Genomic DNA, 20,448 nt, shown 5'->3' on the forward strand with positions numbered 1-20,448 from the left:
GGATGAAGACCGCCCTCAGTGGTGGTCGAAACGTTGGACCTAATTGAAGAGTCCGGAGCATTTCCCAATGTCTCTTACTTCTTCCCCCAATTTTGTGCTATCTCACTTGTTCCCATTTCCTGCCCATTACAGGGAGGTTTCCTCTTGGCTCCAATGCCCTTTGCTACACCACTAAAGCCTGGCTCTGCGGTAAGTAACGGAAGTGCTTGATCCATTCAAATAAAACGAGTTGTCGGAACTCTTGTGCAGAATGAGGTGGACGGGCCTCTAAGAGTTGTATCTCTCCTAGACATTCCCATTCTTTGGGGTGGTGCCGGCCATACTAAACGAGCATGGAGAAGAGATGAAGGGAGAAGCTGAAGGCTACTTGGTGGGTTTTGTGTTGTGGAAGAGCATTAGGGTTATGTTTAGTTTCCCTTTTTTGATCCTGACATTCCGTTGGATAAACATGAGCGACATACTGCCTATTCCGGGATACCTTAGGGGATTTAAGGGACAACCATGAAGTGTAGCCACAGTCAACCAGAACTGGTCGAGGAACGCGGATACGACACCCTCTCTGAAGGTCATTGGTGGGCCAGATGGGGCTTTCTTTAACGACCAATCCATAGTGGTGATAATCCCGCGAGGCTGGATCTGTTTCCTGCAGCTTAGAAATTGGAACCTTAATGTTTCTGCCTTTGGCTAGATTTGAGCCCGAAACCATTCAGAGGCCATCTCAAATCCAAATTCAAATTTCTATTGAAAACAAATATGACAGTGCCTTCCATTATTTCCTCCTTTGTCAAGGTTTTCAAGCAGGCCTGGCCAGGCATGGCGAGGACGATATATGGAGATCACCGACGTTATGAGGAGACGTATTTCCAAAAGTTCCCGGGTTTCTATTTCACGGGAGACGGTGAGTATCGACAAAGCACGGATGGATGGTTGGCTTGCTTGGGGCCTACCAAATCTTGAAGTACCGACTGACTCTTGCCGTTTAAAAAAAGATAAGTCAGGAGACGACGATGGTTCACGAGCGAGCGGTATTCAATGACAAAGGACGGACAATAACCAAAACAGGCCCGGACAGGCCAGGCCCGGAAATGTCAAAACGAAGGTTACTGACCTTGAAATGAGATAGAAAATAATGTATAATCAGTTATGAGGTTAGTTAGCTACACAATACCGAAAATTTGGTTCGATTCCGACTTTGAAACTTTGACCTTTGTGACCTTCAAAGGTCAAATATTCTGAAATTTGTTGGAAAACTTGTATTTCATTATGTATGTGATAATATAAGATATTGTACGACATTTCACCCTATCAGGAAGCGAACAATGTAATAAAACCATCAAAAATCGACTTTTCTAAATTTCGTGACCTTGTGACCTTGGGGCGAAAATGAAAAATCGAGCCTCGTGGGGCTAGATACATGACATTGGCCTAACCAAATACCGAAACCCCTGTCAGATTCCACCAAACCCCTCGGAGAAGATGTAGCTTGAACTCGGTTACCCCCTAAAAAGACATCTTTTTTGTCTGTGCAATACGGGTGCAATACGGTAACAATGGGTGCAATACGCCCACTCTAGGCAGGACACAACTAGATCATGATATCAACCTCCCACCCAAGTTTCATCAAGACCAGATGATATCATCGGGTAATTATGCTGCGGACAGACAAACACACAGACAGACACACACACATGACGAATATAGTGGCCACTGTCTGAAAACTCATGAACCAATTATTTAGATGATACTTCTTTGTATTTGACGGGTGCATGTGCAAGTTTATTCTGCACTTGTAGATCCCCCTCTCTATCATGTGCAGCACAAGACTGCTAGGTTGCATCATTGGCTGGGGACCTGGCAGTACCTCTGATGCAATGTCCAATGCTGGTTCGGGCAGGAATTTGGAACTTGGGCATGGTACTGGCGAATGCTCGCCTTACTCTTTGCCACTTATATGAACGAAATACTTGTATGAACTTTAATCTCTTCTCTGTGCAGGTTTTCCCCTTCATTGGTAACAGCTCACATGCTCACCACCCATTTTACCCATACAGCTATCGCACAAGTGACGACTCACACCATCATCGTTTGTTTTTTGTTGGCGGAATTTTAACCCAACGACGGAAACCCAATTTTTGCCCAAAGCTGGAATTTCAACCCAGAAACTCCTTGCAATGGCGATCTCCTTTTGTATTCAGCAGAGGGCTGCAGGGTGGTATCATTGGCTAAGGGTATCGCTGTGCCATGGATGTAGCGCCCTCTGTCGGTTAGGGCAGGAAAGAACTCGAAAGACTGGGTGTCTTTAACATAACGTGCACCAACTAATGCTGGCAGACGAGGTGCCAATTTAAAATCCATCCAAGGGACGGGCACACACATTGGTGAATCACCTTGCTTGTGAAACACTGGGATGCCAATTTATAGCTGGGTCGGGATTCGACACCAAGCTAAAAAAACTTAGAGGGGAGTATGCGTCTCTCGGCCATCATACCAGTCACGACCACGATGAAATGTTGCACTTTCTGGATGGTTCGAGATCGGTGTTAGGTTTCGGCGTTTCATTTTGAACTGGTTTTCTCTTTTTGGCCGAAGTTGAATTTATCATTGAAGGATTTTGTTGGTTTGGATAACATCAGCCAAAGTCCAACAGTAATCGATGAAAACGCTTTTGTAATCCTCCCCATCTGAGCACTTGCCATTGATGACATTTGCATGTCAGTTTAGAAACAAGAATGCAGGCACAAGCTCTTTGTCTTTGATGAGCTTTTGTTTTTAGACAGAACAATGGTGCTCTACCTTTGAACAAGATGTACCAACTCTACCACCTAGTGCAGGAAGCACCTCCTTGCCTCGTTAGAAACATCAACTGTACTTTTCACTACAGGACGAGGCAGTGCCTTGGAACTGCTTGCAGAGCCAATTCCTTCATCGAGTGTAATTCCATATTGTACTCATGGAGGCAGTAGAACCTATGGCCCAGAGAAGAAGAAAAAGACATAAAATGTCATAACCGTCCCCCCTCCCCCCCTCCGTTGTAGTAATTTTACTGTATGGAGTTAAAGGCATCTTTGGTCGGATTGCAAAACAAAATCTTCTGCATATGTATACTCTCATGTATTGTCTTTGTGCTAAGTTTGAAAAAAAATAAATCGTGCATGCATGTCGATAAATGGTTGGGAAAACATTTAAGTAACAGCATGGCCACCAGTCGGCCATCTTGGATCTGATCTCGAAAACAAGAAAACAAATTATGTAAGCCATCATTTATTATCTGTAATACCTAGTTTGAACAAGATCGGTAAATGCATGTCCAAAAAAATTGGTGAGGACGCGTTAGACACCGGGGTTTTTGTTTTTTTACAACAATGGCCGCCAGTTGGCCATCTTTGATCAGATCACAAAATAAAGTGAGAAGCACATGTATGACATCATGTACTTTGTTTGTGCCAAGTTTAAACAACACTGATAAATGCATTTCCGAGAAATGGGTGGGGATGGGAAAGACCCAATCCATGAGCTCCCGTTTCGGACTGAGACCAACAACAACAACAACATGCATTTTAAGGCCATTTTTCCCTGCTAGAGCGGGGGTTAGCCTTGCGGTCCCCATGACGATCTTCTCCATCTTGCCCTATTTTCTGCATCTCCCCTTGTTAACCCCCTTGCCCGCATTTCTTCTTCCACCATCTCTAGCCAAGTCTTTCTCGGTCTTCCCCGTCATCTACTTCCTTCTACATTCATTTCCATCACTCTTCTCAACCAGTCACTTTCATCCTTCCTCAACACATGACCAAACCATCTCAACCTGTTCCTCTTCACAGCATCAATCACAGGCTCTATTCCCACCATCTTTCGCAATTCATCATTTGTCTTCCTATAGGCACATTGTATCCCTGCGCATCGTAAGAGCGTGACCAAGGGTTGGCGTCAGGAAGGGCATCTGGCCATAAAAAACATTGCCTCAAACAGGGAACCATGATTGTCATGGGGCCCGCAAGGTTAACCCCCACTCTAGCGGGGAAAAATGGCCTTAAAACGATCATTCATTCATTCTCTCAACGATACTCCGCACATCCATCGAACCATTCGCATTTCCACCCTTTCCAACCTTCGTTGCTGCTCTACGTTCATTACCCATGTCTCGCTCCCATAAATCATAACACTTCTCACACATGCAGAATACACCTTTCCCTTCAGCTCCAACGACACTCCCCTCCTCATCAGCACGCCACTCAGTTCCCGAAACTTCTTCCATGCACATCTCACTCTAGCAACCGTTGCCGAGTCTGATCCACCTTCTCCATTCAGCATGTCTCCGAGGTAGCAAAATGTTTTCACACCTTCCAGCTTCACGCCGTCTCCAAGATCCAACTCAACATTTCCTCCATCTGCAGCTCCCTCTGTGCACACCTTACATTTGAATGTAGCTGCCACACTGGTTAATGACCCTCAGACCACTACATTTTTGATGAACCCACTCGGCGCACATTGTACATTGAATGGAGTTCACTCCGCCACCTTTCCTGCACACAGCACAGGGCCACTTCCCAGTTCTTTCCACCTCACCACATGCTTTACCACTTGCCATCACCTTCGTCTTTCCGATATTCACCTTCAGACCTTTTGTCTCCATACATTCCTTCCACTTGTTAATCTTTTCCTTCAGTCCATCCATACTTTCCGCAATCAACACCAGATCATCTGCATACAACAACTCCCACAGTAAATCCTCCTTTACGTTCTGAGCCCGCACCTCCATCGCAGCTACAAATAGTAGTGGACTTAGTACCGACCCCTGATGCACTCCCACCTTCACCTCAAACTCACCACTGTTCCCGTCCTTCGTCCTTACAGCTGTGCGCGCTCTTTTGTACATTGCCATCACTACTATGATCAACCATTCCTCCACTCCTAACCTCCTCAATGCCCATGTCAATACTTTGCGTGGAACCCTGTCGAATGCTTTCTCCAGATCAACAAACCCAAGAAACAACTTCTTCCTCTTCTCCTGCAACTGCCTCACAATAAAAAGCGCGTCTGTCGTTCCTCTTCCTGGCATTAATCCAAACTGCATTTTGTCGATCTTCACTTTCTTCCTTATCCTCCTCTCCAACACCCTTTCCAATACCTTCATCCCATGCTCCAATACCTTTATCGCTCGGTACGAGCCACACTCCAGAGGGTCACCTTTCCCTTTGTAGAGGGACGAGGGTACTCAGTTCCCAATCCACTGGAATGCGGCCTTCTTTCACCACCAGATTACAGATCTCTGTCATTCTCTTCACACCCCAACTTCCTGCTGCCTTCAACATATCTCCCACAACTCCCGTCGGCCCTCCCACTTTTCTACTCTTCATTGCTTTTATCGCTAACTCCCTCTGGTGTTGGGCTAGCGGCTAGGGTGCCGGCTTAGGATCCAAGGATCCTGGGTTCGAATCCCGGTCGATCGCTGAATTAACGCCAGGGGGGTTGACTCAGCCTGTCATCCTTCCGAGGTCGGCTAATTGAGTACCAGTTCACTGGTAATTCCCTGTTTGTCGTTAAAGGCGGCAAAAAGGGTTGGCGTCAGGAAGGGCATCCGGCCGTAAAACATTGCTTCAAATAGGGGACCGAAAAACAACAACAACCACGGTTCCCGAAAAAGGCCAACCCCCGCTTTGCGGGGAAAAATGGCCTCTAAAGGTGGTTTTTTAATTGCTTTTATCGCTAACCCCCGCTCTAGCAGGGAAAATGGCCTTAAAATGCATGTTGTTGTGTGTGTTGTATTGCTTTTATCGCTTCCTCAACTTCCTTCTCAGTTATCTTCTCTGCCGGTCCTAAAACTGGGTTACTCTCTATGTTGCCATCCCATTCATTCTCTGTATTCAACAGCATTTCCATATATCTTTTCCATCTTCCTTTAATTCCATCTGGGTCCACAATGATTTGTCCCACTTCATCCTTCAAGCAACTCACCACCATTACATCACACCTCTCTTTCACTATCTGCTTTGCAATCCTGAATACTGCTCTCTGACCCTCTTCCGAATCCAAGCGTTCTCCGAACATTTTCCTACATGCCTCCTGCGCCTTTGCTACCTCTTTCTTTGCAGCCTTCTTGGCTGCCTTATAACTTTCATGCTCTGCTGTTTCTGCTCCCGTACCCTTCGCCTTCTGCCACTCCTTGAACTTCTAGACCAATGGGAGCTAATGATCTGTACCATTGTTGGTATGCCCCACAACCTGATGCTCTACCACCACAAGTTATTGGCATAATGGTGTTCCACTGCCTCACATTTGGCTTTCTCTTCCCTTCACTTTGGCTCCTTCAGATCTCCCCTCTTGACTCGTCTTTGGAATTTCCTGTCTGAATTTACTCAGTCGCGTTCCTCCCTCCAAATGTATTGTTGCGGACGCGGTTAAAGATGTTATTTTACCGAGCGGTTGGTATTACCGCGACCGAACAGTTATTCCCCGATTAGAACGCGATTCCACCCAAACGTTGGCCGGATCGCACCTTGGCTGCTCAATGAGGGAAAAGACTAAAACGACGAATGCAAAGAGGAAGACGAAGGCAAAGAAAGGTTTGGAAATACTACTAAATTTATTTACTATTTACACACATAAGCAAAAAGAAAGCAGTCACGTTTATTTACAGCACATAAGACGCAGGTGACACAGTGAAAATACTAGCTTACCTACAGTCTTATTTAACCCAGGACAGAACAAACAAAAGACAGACTCACACGGGGAATGATGACAGGAATCGCAGGAGGTGGATGGCTGGAGGTGAACGCTTGGTGGCGCCAACGCGGAGCTTGGGTGGAGGTGAACGCTTGGTGGAGCCAACGCGGAGCTTGGTGGAGGTGAACGCTTGGTGGAGCCAACGCGGAGTTTGGTGGAGCCGAACGCTTGGTGGAGCCAACGCGGAGCTTGGTGGAGCCTTGGTGGAGGTGAACGCTTGGTGGAGCCAACGCGGAGCTTGGTGGAGGTGAACGCTTGGTGGAGCCAACGCGGAGCTTGGTGGAGGTGAACGCTTGGTGGAGCCAACGCGGCTGGTGGGGGGGGGGGTTGGTGTGACGGGTTCTCTCTCCTTCCCTCACAAGCTTCAGGACTCTCTCTCTCTCTTTCTTAGTCCCACCCAGTCCAACAACTTCCTCTCTTGCTTAGTCCAACTCAAGGCCTTTCTGTCTTCTGATCTCCTCCCTCCTCGACTCTCTCCGGGGGCCTCTGCCTCGGGTTATATAAGCCCCACCCTTGACCCTTTTGCGAACCTCCCCAAAACGTTCTCTCTCCGCCCTCTAAAGCCAACCCCTCGTTCTGGGTTGGTCGGCAAGGGCTGGTTCACTCCTCCCCTCTATGACGAGGTGGGGACCCGCCTTTCTTCCCCAACCCTGCCTCGTGGTCAATGGCGGATGAAGGGAAAACCGCCCAAAATGCAGTTGGCAATTGACGAAAAGGGGGAATGGAGGTTTTGGGAATGGGAATGAAGGGAATCTATCTCTTTCACTTGGTGCAATGGAGTACTTCTATTAATGGGAGACACAGCCTTACCCTAAAACACAGAATAAGATATAACTATCGAACAGGGGTATTCTACGATTGGCCGACGTGTATGCTTGTGGACTAATTATGGGACGCCCTTTTGACCTTTACACAGCTCCGGAGGCAGGAGGCGCAGAATAACCAATAATAATAATAATAAAGCACACAATAAAAAAAACACAATGCTCATATCCACAACAGTATATTAACCCTGGATTGGTCCTGTGCAGGATGCCGGAGAGACAGCGATGGCTATTACTGGGTCACGGGTCGTGTGGACGATCTTCTCAACATGTCTGGTGAGAGATTTTCTCGTCCGATATTTCAAGGTACAATAAAACTTTTGCTAATCGAAGCAATACTTTGTGTTTCGATTGCCACAGACAAACGTGTGGATGGAATTGCATGTTCATTCAATTTCATTTTGTGCTGAAGAATTTCCATATTTTTCCCAGCAGTTCAAAGCAAAATTATATTTTCTGCAACTTCTTATAACTGGAAAGTTTTGTTTAAATCAACAAGTACCTCTATCAGGATGGTGACCGTGAACCCTTGGAGCACACCACCCTTGTTGCAAGTGTCATGACCAATAGGGGGCACCTGCCAGCCTGTTTAGGCACCCATCACACGGTTATTGAGCATTTTGAATTGGAGTCAGGAAGTAAGAGTTAAAATGAAACTTCCTTGCTTGAGTTGTCATTTGTGAAAGACAGAACCATACGCTCTTAAAACACGTCAGCTGTTACATTGCCGAAAGTTTACCGCTGTTGATGCACCGTCTTTTACACCACCTTATATAACATGAATAAGTTATTCATGCCTGTTGTTTTTGTCATTTATAATGTCCCTAAAAAGAGTAAGTTCCCTATTTGGAAAGATTTTCAATTTTGTTTGACTGCCAGACAGGCACACAGAGTAAAACAATTCACTTACTCCTCTCCGCATGCACATTCGGGACAGAACTCCGTACAATTTGTCAAATTCAGAGGCAAAGTTCTGCTAAGTCGCAGCTTCGTGTTGTGGGCGGCGGTCTCATTTTGAGGCTAAATGTGCAGAATTTCCTTTTCCTGTGCTTAAATTTCATGCCTTGGCAGGACACCTGTTGAGCACGGCCGAAGTGGAAGCAGCGCTGGGTGCACACCCAGCTGTGGTTGAAGCGGCGACCGTGTCCTGTCCGCATTCGCTCAAGGGCCAGACGCTGTACTGCTTTGTGACGCTGCATGTCGGTCACACCTTCTCGAGGGTGCTTGTTACAGAACTTCGCGAAAAAGGTATGGTCGGTGTTTTCAACTTGGAACTGAAGCTCTTTCGAGACCAAAATATTTGAAAGCAATGGTAATTTCCCATAATTCATGATCATAAATCTCTATCATGGGAAAAAAGTGATAATTTCCATAATTTCAAAAATTACTTCCTGATATATGGGACTGAAGAATGCACAATATTGTATCGATTTCACTAAAACGTGCATTAGAAGTTGTCTGACAGAATGGTGCAAAAATAGAGAACACATCGTTGAGCTGTCTCGTATAGTATAGCTCGGATTCTTAGGCCAACTATAGAGCTCAACATAAGCTTTCTTTCCAGTTTGTCCATGGGACAGGTGGGTTTTTGATTTTACCTGTCCCATCAACAAATGCACCAATCCAATTATTAGTCCGTGCCCTGCACAGCAAGAGACGTGGTAGTGTGCGTGTCCTGGTCATAATATTTTTACCATTTCAGTTTTGTCATCAAATTTTCAACAAAGCTTTATTACAAGTCAGGAGACGACGATCACGAGCGAGCGGTATTCAATGACCAAGGACGGACGATAACCGAAACAGGCCCGGACAGGCCCGGAAATGTCAAAACGAAGGTTAGTGACCTTGAAAAGATAGAAAATAATGTATAATCAGTTATGAGGTTAGTTAGCTACACAATACCGAAAATTCGGTGAAAAATGAAATGAAAAAAAATGAAAAGAAAAAAATTGAAAAATCGAGCTCCGTGGGGCTAGACACATGACATTTGCCTAACCAAATATCGAAACCCCTGTCAGAATCCACCAAACCCCTCGGAGAGGATGTAGCTTGAACTCGATTACCCCCTAAAAAGACATCTTTTTCGGGTGTGGCTCCGCCCACAATGGCCGCAATACGCCCACTCTAGGCAGGACACAACTAGATCATGATATCAACCTCCCACCCAAGTTCCATCAAGATCGGATGATATCATCGGGTAGTTATGCTGCGGACAGACAGACACGACAAATATAGTGGTCATTTGATAACTCGTGAACCAATAATATGAAGACAAAGAATTTTGTCAAAAGGTCAAAATCACCTAAAACCATAAATTGTCATCTAATTGACCGAAAATTTCAATTTACCATTTGCGTTTTGTCATCAAATTTTCAACAAAACTTTATTATGACATGGAAAAGGCAAATCAATAATCTGGTCAAAGGTCAACATCACAAAATCATCCATTTTCATCCAATTGACCTGAAATTTAAAGAATTTGCACATTGGGTCACTGTGTTGGTTCACCAATCAAAATCAACAAGCCAATTGTTTTTTTTTTTTAATCAAAAGGTCAAGGTTGCATAAAACCACCAATTTTCACCCGATAGACCTGAAATTTCAGGAATTTGCATATCGGGTCACTGAATTGGTTCACTAATCAAAAGGTAGGAGTCGATTGTTTATATATTTTTTAGCCGCGTCGCAGACGCTGGTCATAGAGTGCCCTCTGCTGTTGTTCTTCTTCTTCTTCTTGCAGAGAAGACAAAACCTCAAAGCTCCACCCCTTCTGGGAACCATAGCTCCACCCATTCTGGGAACCATAGCTCCACCCATTCTGGGAGAGGCTTCATATAAACAAATATCCACCATTTTATTAACTCGCATAGCTTTGAGGCCTGTTTTGTAGGCCCGTGGTGTCTTCCTCTCTCACACAGTTTTATTTCAAATCAAATTCGATATATCATTTCATTTTTCACAGTCGCTAACATAGTTTTAGACTCGGTTGAAAAAAAACGGGAAGAAAATCTGATGAAAGTTGCCCTTTATAGAACGAAATGAATTCTCAAAGGCCTGTAACTTCAAGTCCATTGAGATTTTTTTTTTTTAAATCGCGGCATGGTCAGTCATACACCGCCTGAAATAACAGACGGGAAAATGCCGAGATATATTAAAAATTCGTCGCCACACACGGGAAATTGCCGAGATATATTTTCACTTTGCACAAAAATAACATCAAGTAATCGAATCAATAGGAATGTCCTGTGCCTATAACATCGACGTTATAGGCACAGCTGCATCTAGGCATTGTGTAACATCGACGCGGCTTTTGTTTTCATTAAAACTTTTTGTACTTGTTTTAGATCAAAAGCTCAAAAGTCAAAGTTGCATAAAATCGTCAATTTTTGTCCAATTGACCTGAAATGTTAAGAATTTGCATATTGGGTCACATAATTGGTTCACCAATCAAAAGGTAGAAGCTGATTTTTATTTATTTTTTATCGATGTAAAGCTCAAAGGTCAAGGCTGCATAAAATAAATTTTCATTTTGTATTAAAAAAATAAAAACAAACTTTTCATTATATTAAGCATACAGAAGAAGATAGGACGAAATACAAACGGACATGTTTGGACTTTGCTTTTTCACATGCTTTCTTGTTAATACTGTGAGTATGTAGGGCAATAGCCCCCGCAATACCATTGTTAATTTGAAGTTTCTGCTGACACCTGGAGATGGTTGGGTCAAAAAAGATCTTAGTTGCTGCTAATCAGTTTTACATGAAAAACAACCATGTTCATGGTTAAGATAGGTCCTTTGGATGGGTTTGAGGTTTTCACTCGTCAAGACAACCAAATTCCATCTCCCAGACAGTCAGACAACCATCATACGTTGGGCCCTGCTATAAACTGTCAGACTGGTGTTTCACAGACAGGTCAATGCATCATTAAGTTTTCCATCCATAAAATGGACATCAAGCTGGAAATCTGTCTGCTGACATTCTTGGTGCATGTAAGAGATTTGAGGGTGAATTTTGATGAAAAACGGGCAAGTTATTGACGGCACCCTTAATAAAATCATAAATTCCTTCCATAACAAGCCCTTGAGCTCAAGTCGGTCACTGTCTTATTGCATTACATTGCAAACAACGTTTCTGCTCTTCTCCTTCATGGAATTTAACCAGATTAATCACACGCACCAACCATAGAACTTGGCTATTCAATGTCGTCATCCCTACCCACCTGCTCCTCTCCTAGTGCGAGAAAAGATCGGTCCCATCGCCACTCCCGACTACATCCAAAATGCCCCTGCCCTGCCCAAGACCCGTTCAGGTGAGCATCAAGGTGCAGCGAGTGGTAACTAAATGGGATCAAAAATGCATGATGGCAATGATATCCAATGGCATTCAAAATCCAATGGAAATATCTGATCTCTGGGAAATCAAATATCATTCCTGCACATATGAAAGGAAATGTGGGGTGTAAGAGAGTGGGAGTTTAGTTGGGATAAGAGTAAGCAGGCTTGGAGGGATCGGAGCGAAGGTAGACACTCCATTGAGGATTGAAGGAGGGAGGAAAATAACGAATTGTACTTCCACAAAGAAAGAAAACTTAAAATTTATGAAAAACTTTTGAAATTGCAAATTCTTCTGAATGCAACAAGCCAGATTTCTCAGTGGCTTCAGAGGGGAGAAAAAGGAAAATTGTCATTTCCATTAAAATGTTGACGATAGGTGCTCCGGGTACGTCTGAAAGGGGAACGGGACACGTACAAGTGAGAAGAGCAAGGGCTAAAGGGTTCAGTTTGTATTCATGTGTGAATGCCCCCCTTCACATTTACGGTGCTATTTGCCTTTGTCAAAAGTTCAAAATGGTTTCCATTAACAAACCCAATGTCCCAGGCAAGATAATGCGCAGAATTCTGAGGAAGATCGCCAGTGGGGATCCCGATTTTGGAGACATCACCACCCTGGCGGACCCGTGCGTGCCCAACGAGCTGTTTGCAGATCGTTGCCAGACCATGATGTAGACCAAATGTTTAGAAGTCCAAAACCATCCTTCGAGACAAAAGTGCAATCTATCTAGGCCTGCGGGCCGACCCCGTCGGAGTTCTGCCGACACTTCCACCTTCACGTCACCTTTGTCCTAAATCGAATGTTGTCGAGTGTAAATCCCAGCTAATAACAATGAACCAGGCTTGTTTTTAATTATGCACCACACAAAGTTTGATGCATTTTAACCTTGTCCAATTTATATTTCTCATCAATCTTTTTCTTGAAATGTTTAAAACCCCTTCCTGTTCACCCTGCATTTACTGGAAACGTTTTGCTCGAAAGTGATCGGCTTAAACAGTTTTCCCGTCTCCTCACCTTTGGGGGAAATATAATGGACCATCGAAATATTACATACACGGAGGGGAGTCAAAAGCCCACAATTTTTGCATACGTAATAGATGCACGGGCCCAAACGAGGTATATTGTAACTGCTAACATCCAACATTCCAGCTTGACCTAGTGCTATCGGGGATGTAAACAGCTTGCTATTTTGGTGGCAAAGATAAGAATTGGGGTCTAGGGGGTGGAAGCTCCTCCGCCCCAAATGGCGGCATCCATTACCAAAGAAAGACCTGGTGAATGATTGGGCGGAGGATCCCTCCGTCCACCAGGAAGCTATCAAATGTGTCATTTGCTTTGATCTTCCTCGTCAGTAGTACATTGTCACTACAAATCAAAGTTAAATATTGTACAAGTGAAATGTCTAATTATTTTCATTAATCCCCAAAATCTGCACTTCATGTACATCCGTTTTGGAAATAAAGAGTGTGTGTGCTTTGAGGTTCACGTGAAACGGATTTGATTTGCTTCTTTGAATAGGGATTTCAAAGTGTTATTTGCCATTGCTAATTCAACTTCCTGGGCCTGTAATCTATTCCACTGCACCATTCACCGTGGACCCCATACTCTGAGCTTTGGGGTCGGGATTCAAAACCACACTCGATGGCTTTGTGGTGAGCTTCTGTACTACAGGCTATGGATTCCATTCCTCCAGAGGATTGGGCAAAGATGACTGTGAATTCATAAAATGATATGCCCCCGCTGACGAAGTCGCCAGGGAATTGTTTTCAGGTTGTCTGTCCGTGACATTATTCATTCATTATATGTCCGTGACAGGTTTTCGTTCTTCACCACAATAACTTAACGGCTGAAAGGATCCAAATCAAACTTGGTACATGTATAATGATGTAAAGATGAACTGATTAGATTACGTCAGGAGGTCTCAGGCCAGAGGTCTCGTAAGGTAAAACATAGGGACAATACCCCTGGCGCTCACCTGGTAGAATAAGCAGTATACTACACTGACGAAAGGTATACCTATTTTGGGGGGAACACCCCCTCCCCCCTAGCAAATTCCTAATCCCATCAGCTGTTTCGGAGAAGTTTCAAGTGTTTGCGGATGGACGGACAGACGGACACACGACGCGCCATCGCATAAGCTCCGCTGAACTTCGTTCCAGGTGAGCTAAAAATGTTACCGCGCTCACTTGTGAACTAGTGATGGGATTTTGACCAAACTTCGTGAAAGTATATATTATGATGCAGAGATGACCAGTTTCGATTCTGGCGGCAAAAGTCACAGGTAAAAATGTGATACTTGAGAACAGCTGAAAGGATTCAAATCAAACTTGGTACATGTATGTATACTGTACCAATGTGGGCGGAGGCGTATCGATTGGCGTCGTGACGTCGAAGAGTGCCGTTCCAGTTAAGGCTGTTATAACTATGTATATCGTCAGTCTTGGAATGTTTACATTCATACCTGACTGAACATCACCTACTACATTCGTTTATACGTCAAAAATGGTAAATTCATTTTGGCCAAGATCTCAACATTGGCCCGTTCTGCTTATGCGGTAATCAGGGGGAACAACTACCGGGGGTCCCAACACCACTAATCATGTGACAGACGTCAATTTGGCCAGGGTAGCAGCATCAAATACCGATTTCAAAAGACATCCAAGTTACACACGGACCAACCTTTCAGGGTCCATAGATTTATTGCATACCTTGAAACCCCAACATTCCTGGACCCTGCGTCCTACATTAACTTGGCTTGATCAGGAAGTGATTATTTAATTATATATATATATTTTTTTTCGCAAAGGTGTCCACGCAAATGCCAACATTAATTTTTGGATTCCTCATGCTCTGAATATTTCAAAAATGTATCGTTTTGCTAATCTCCCAAAATTTTGAACGAAATTATATTTGTCAACATAGTGAACCTGACTACCTCCCACGCACCACACGGAATATTAAAGCAAGAAGCATTACGAAGATATCAAAGGGAGCTGGAAATTTATTTCTGAATTAGGTGTTGAACAAACAAGGTAGAGCTTTCATTTCTTTGCCTTGAAATATTCTTCCAAAACATCTTTTGCTTGAGTTTCCTTTCCATAGTCCTGGGAAATGGTAGTGGGAACGGAATGAGATCAAAATGCTCCAAAACGTTCTGCCATTGAAACCAAAGTGTGAAATTTTTCACTCAAAATGCAAAATATGAGCAACTGTCCAGGCCTCCACTCGATCCAACGACTTGGCTAGTTACTCCGAGCCTACCTTGACGACTACGCAGCTGCAGCCAACCACCTTGCGTGGTTTACCCTCTCGGTCAATCTTGCAAAGTCCCGCCCACTCTCCCAACTTCTTGTTGTCGTCAACCTTTTAAAGTGAAAAGCACAACACACACAATCATAGATTCTTACCCCACGACTGCTCGAAACACGAGTTTGTTCGTTTCCATCATTGGCTGAGGGCGCCCTCTGCTGGTTATGGCAGGAATTTGTTCCATGGCTTCAGCGAAAGCTCGCTTACTCTTTGCGAAGTACGCTATGGGATCTGTAATGTCCACCAACTGTCGTTAGAAGGGGCTCCCATTATAACGCACACTGATTAATCAGATCTCGACAGCTTCGAGGTGAGGATGCGTGCACCCCATGGCCATCCTGTCAGCCCTTAAACACAAGTTAACTATAGGTTATACACGTTATCTCATGGCTACGAGGAGAAGGGGTGTGGGAGACAAGGTCTGGTACGTAATACGTATATGGATTATGGCTCCCAACGTAGTCGCCGCTAATCCGCCAAAAATAAATATTTATATCGTGCAAAACCTTGATGAGGTTGATTTGATGTTCGTTGCAGAGTGCTTCGACCAGCTTCACGTACATAGGCTCGTCACAATTGCCAGCAAGCACGCACAGATGGGCCTGCCGCCTGCAGATATCGGGGCAGAGAGGTCCAACACAAGGCGGTAACATGAGCAGCAACAGAAAATGGGGACGAGTCAAAGATCAATTTGGTGAAAAGCAGAAAAAACCCCCACGATTGGTGTAATCTTACTTGTCCAGAGCCTTTGCCGCCTCTCGTAGACCCCTGGCCAGCCCATCTGTGATCAGAGCGGTCTTTAGCACTTCCTGTAGTGCAGAGTTGACGTCCATGGGGCCCCCACCAATTCTGCAATCCAAATTATACATCAGCCCGCCAGAAGAACTGTGCGGAAGTAGCTCACGCTGGTGTCGCGCGGAAGTAGCTCACGCTCAGGATAGCAATAGCGAAGACATCCTTACATTAACAATCACAATATTCAAAACTCCGACTTCATCCGATCATCCCTTTCATTGTTAACGGTTCGGAAAAATACACTTCCTACTGCGGTCGGCATTAAGAACTATTCGTATTGCTATATTCAAAATGCGCAACAAGTCAGATCGATGGTCGCAGCTGCGGTGCAGGTCATTACCGAAGGACAGACAGCGTCAAACTTTCACGAGCCGTGTCGCACGCAATGTATTTTTCACACCACGTGCGACAAAGTTAGTCAATGTGTGCGAGTCAGGCTGTGGCAGTCAGGTAGGGAAATTGATGGAATCATCCAAAGGCTTCGACGTGGGGGTCAGAGGCCCTTCGGTGGGCCTGGAAAATTTAGGATTCGGAGCACTTCATGAGCGCAATCCTCCCACCCTCTTATTCCCATCAGCGGAGCAAATCTGCGTTGCCCCACGGCACTGGGTACCTTTGCTTGTATCGAATAAAAGTCGTACACACCGTCGTATTACAATTCGGCTAACCGGTAGCAGGGAAAATGTGTGGTGTATTTTCACATCACGTGTGTGTTGAACTTGTGGCCTCGTGGTGGGATTGCTTTTCTAAATGTGAAGCTAAAGCAAAATTATTACGATGCATAATTTGTCCATTGACATTGTAAAAATAAACGTCACTTTTATTATTTGATGATTTCATGCATGATTACTGCTCTGCAAGATCTACAAACAAGTGTCCTTTCATATTTGTATCAACACCTGCAGCAGGCCAGACGTGACTGAACACGTGAATTGACAACAAAAAAAAAACAAAAACACTACAGACGGCACCTGTGTTGGCACGGGCCGTACCATTTCCCTGGACACCATGGTTGGGCAGTACCATTTCCCTGGGCAGTACCATTTCCCTGGGCACCATGGTTGGGCAGTACCATTTCCCTGGACACCATGGTTGGGCCATACCATTTGCCTGGACACCATGGTTGGGCCGTACCACTTCTCTGGACACCATGGTTGGGCCGTACCACTTCTCTGGACACCATGGTTGGGCCGTACCATTTCTCTGGACACCATGGTTGGGCCGTACCACTTCTCTGGACACCATGGTTGGGCCGTACCACTTCTCTGGACACCATGGTTGGGCCGTACCACTTCTCTGGACACCATGGTTGGGCCATACCATTTCTGGACACCATGGTTGGGCCGTACCATTTCTCTGGACACCATGGTTGTGCCGTACCACTTCTCTGGACACCATGGTTGGGCCGTACAATTTCTCTCAACAGACACCATGGTCAGGACCGTACCATTTCTCTCAACACACACCATCGTCAGGACCGTACCATTTCTCTCGACACACACCATGGTCAGAACCGTACCATTTCTCTCGACACACACCATGGTCAGAACCGTACCATTTCTCTCGACACACACCATGGTCAGAACCGTACCATTTCTCTCGACACACACCATGGTCAGAACCGTACCATTTCTCTCGACACACACCATGGTCAGAACCGTACCATTTCTCTCGACACACCATGGTCAGGACCATACCATTTCTCTCGACACACACCATGGTCAGGACTGTACCATTTCTCTCGACACCATGGTTTGGCTGTAACATTTCTCGACACACCATTTCTCTCAACACACACCATGGTCAGGACCGTACCATTTCTCTCAACACACACCATGGTCAGGACTGTACCATTTCCCTCGACACTCACCATGGTCAGGACCGTACCATGTCTCTCGACACACCATTTCTCTCAACACACACCATGGTCAGGACTGTACCGTTTCTCTCTCCACACACCATGGTCAGGACCGTGCCATTGTTCTTGACCCACACTAAAGTTTGGGTCGGACCATTTATTTAACACTAGGGGTCGCAGCATTTGTCTTTATCTATCTAACAGTAACACAATGGTTAACACATGGCGTGCTGATGAGGGGAGTGTCGTTGAAGCTGAAGGGAAAGGTGTATGCTGCATGTGTGAGAAGTGTTATGATTTATGGGAGCGAGACATGGGTAATGTACGTAGAGCAGCAACGAAGGCTGGAAAGGGTGGAAATGCGAATGGTTCGACGGATGTGCGGAGTATCGTTGAGAGAGAGGAAGACAAATGATGAATTGCGAAAGATGATGGGAATATAGCCTGTGATGGATGCTGTGAAGAGGAACAGGTTGAGATGGTTTGGTCATGTGTTGAGGAAGGATGAAAATGAATGGTTGAGAAGAGTGATGGAAATTAATGTAGAAGGAAGTAGAGACGGGGAAGACCGAGAAAGACTTGGCTAAAGATGGTGGAAGAAGAAATGCGGGCAAGGGGGTTAACAAGGAGAGATGCAGAAAATAGGGCAAAATGGAGAAGATTGTCATGGGGACCGCAAGGATAACCCCCACTCCAGCAGGGAAAATGGCCTTAAAATGCATGTTGTTGTTGTTGTATCTTAATCTATCTAACAGTAATACGTTTCCAAAAATGCAATTTCAGGTTTTTTTTTTAACGCAAATAAAACGGAAAACTCGTCTTCATAAAGACTATAGTCGGTCGGCCAACCACAGTGGGAAAGATGGAACGTTTCGGGTCGGAGTCCTTCAAAGCATTCACGCGAAAGGCAGGACCACCATATGAAGATGGTGACCATGAACCAGTCTGGAGACCAGTCTGGAGATGGCTGACGCTTGACCATGAACGGTGAAACGAACGATATCACGGCCGAGAAAACTACAATGGCACTGAAGGCCCGATAATTCAAATCCGCAAGCACGATATTCCTCCAGGAATGGAGGCAAAAAGCACGAGGATTCATCATTGTTATAAACTTTCAGAAAGAGCGGAGGTATGAGAGAAACGAGGAATAAAGGGAAGGAACAGGAAAGTACGAGGTCGAGAGAGAACGCCCGACTTTGGACAACTCACGCCTCAGCCTCAGCCATGTTTTCGCACAAATGGCGTCTGCAAAAAGGAAGAATGAGAAAAATGAATAATATCTAATCAACAAAGACGAGTAATGAAAATGCGAAAGGGTTTGATGGCGAGGGATGGGAGAAAAGGCCGACAAAACGTCATAAACTTACACAGGCGTCCTCAGCGTGCCTGCGGAAAGAGAAAGGAAATTACGTCACCTAATGATCATATAAACGACACTGAAGTACGTACGTCACTTCCATTACCAAATATCATTAAATATCGAATTTATTTCATTTCTCTAATAGTCGAGTTCAAATGAGTGTTAAAAGTACGGTTTGCATAATTACAACTTTGCTCATTTGAGATTTTCTACGCGAAACGAAAAAATCGGGAGGAAACCATCCGAGCTAGGCAATAATTATATATACACCTAAATAAGAACATAAGCAGCGCACAACGCATGCTTTCCGAATGTAATAATATAAGCGATTACTGTTGAAAAAAAACCAAAATACAAACAGTAGTGTGTTAGAATAGAAAGCAAAATATGCGAATTCCCAAAACGAAGATTGACGAAAGATCAGTGTTTTAAGAGGTCATTTCTAATTCTGGATCTAGAGGTCTCCGATCAGGATACGTTTAATGAAGCTGGTGCTACATGCATCATTTAAATAAATTAATATTTATACGGAGGACGAAAAGGGAGTTCGTGGGGTGACCACGTCATACCTGGCACTGCGGTGACCTTCCTAGGCAGGTGAAGGTGTGGATGTGCACCTGATGAGGACTGGTCCTATAGAATGACCATCTATTCTGGCCCTTCGGGATTGGAGTGTATGTGTTTGATTGACCCTGTATTTGGGGTGAGGTGAGGTGCATGTGTGGACGTCCATGTTTTTTAAATTTAATTATAAAACGGCTTTTTCCGTAAGGAGTGAGGTGGTCGGCATACTCTCAGGCCGAGGCCTACCCATTGGCATGACACTTCGGGCGAGGAAAGCCATATATCTGCCATTGAGAGGGTTCAATGTGGACCAACTCGATCGATTCCATCATTCCAAGCTTAGCTTTGGGCGGTTGAAGCCTGAAGGACACAGGATTTCACTTGAGGACATGTTGAAAAGTAATGCCTCCGATTCTTTTTCCCCAAAAACAGGAAAAGATATTCGAATGAAACAAAGTGCTGTCCGCACATTACTTCTTCCCACCACTGGGTGCGAAGTTTCGTGATTCTAACAGCATATCTCAGGGCTATGTTAGTCAAGATGGCAGCATGATGTTTTCCAGTGCCGTCAAACGCTGGAGATGAAAGTTGAGATGACTGACTGGAGTTGAGAGGTGGGATGATTTACTGGAGATGAGATGGTTGGAGATGCCTGATTGACGATGAGATGACTGGAGATTA

At 44.8% G+C, this 20,448-nt stretch overlaps 2 protein-coding genes across 4 annotated transcripts in view; one reads left to right on the plus strand and one right to left on the minus strand.

Moving 5' to 3' along the window:
* The window catches only part of ACSS2 (acyl-CoA synthetase short chain family member 2), a 58,972-nt gene extending 45,598 nt beyond the window's left edge, over positions 1–13,374 (plus strand). Inside the window, exons 12-18 of one of the 2 annotated variants that reach the window (XM_068117292.2) lie at positions 133–189; positions 290–370; positions 790–898; positions 7,752–7,820; positions 8,616–8,792; positions 11,781–11,855; positions 12,425–13,374. In XM_068117292.2, the coding sequence (XP_067973393.1) occupies positions 133–189; positions 290–370; positions 790–898; positions 7,752–7,820; positions 8,616–8,792; positions 11,781–11,855; positions 12,425–12,552 (696 nt within the window). In that variant the 3' untranslated portion in view covers positions 12,553–13,374. Of the gene's footprint in view, positions 1–132; positions 190–289; positions 371–789; positions 899–7,751; positions 7,851–8,615; positions 8,793–11,780; positions 11,856–12,424 lie in introns of both variants that reach the window. The other variant, XM_078777908.1, reaches the window with a different exon arrangement.
* A 1,487-nt stretch (positions 13,375–14,861) lies between these two features.
* Positions 14,862–19,310, minus strand: RPS12 (ribosomal protein S12). Of its 2 annotated transcripts, none has more exons than XM_068117298.2 (6): positions 19,211–19,310; positions 19,053–19,088; positions 15,923–16,036; positions 15,694–15,796; positions 15,140–15,241; positions 14,862–14,982 (listed from the first exon to the last, which is right to left on the minus strand). In XM_068117298.2, the coding sequence occupies exons 2-6, from the start codon at positions 19,067–19,069 to the stop codon at positions 14,920–14,922; spliced, it is 399 nt and encodes a 132-aa protein (XP_067973399.1). In that variant the 5' UTR covers positions 19,070–19,088; positions 19,211–19,310; the 3' UTR covers positions 14,862–14,919. The 2 variants fall into 2 exon arrangements, with proteins under 2 accessions (XP_067973399.1, XP_078634035.1); XM_078777909.1 differs by having other exon boundaries at positions 18,690–19,088; positions 19,211–19,260.
* Positions 19,311–20,448: the final 1,138 nt, after the last annotated feature.

Source organism: Myxine glutinosa, chromosome 5, assembly GCF_964187855.1.
Source record: "Myxine glutinosa chromosome 5, kmMyxGlut1.1, whole genome shotgun sequence".
NCBI lineage: Eukaryota > Metazoa > Chordata > Myxini > Myxiniformes > Myxinidae > Myxine > Myxine glutinosa.

Bases quoted from the DNA above. Each gene is read 5' to 3' on its own strand.
- RPS12 (XM_068117298.2), bottom strand. The intron at 15,797-15,922 runs GTAAGATTACAC...CGATATCTGCAG, and splicing joins GCGGCAAAGGCTCTGGACAA to GCGGCAGGCCCATCTGTGCG. The intron at 15,242-15,693 runs GTTTTGCACGAT...TCACTTTAAAAG, and splicing joins ATCAAATCAACCTCATCAAG to GTTGACGACAACAAGAAGTT.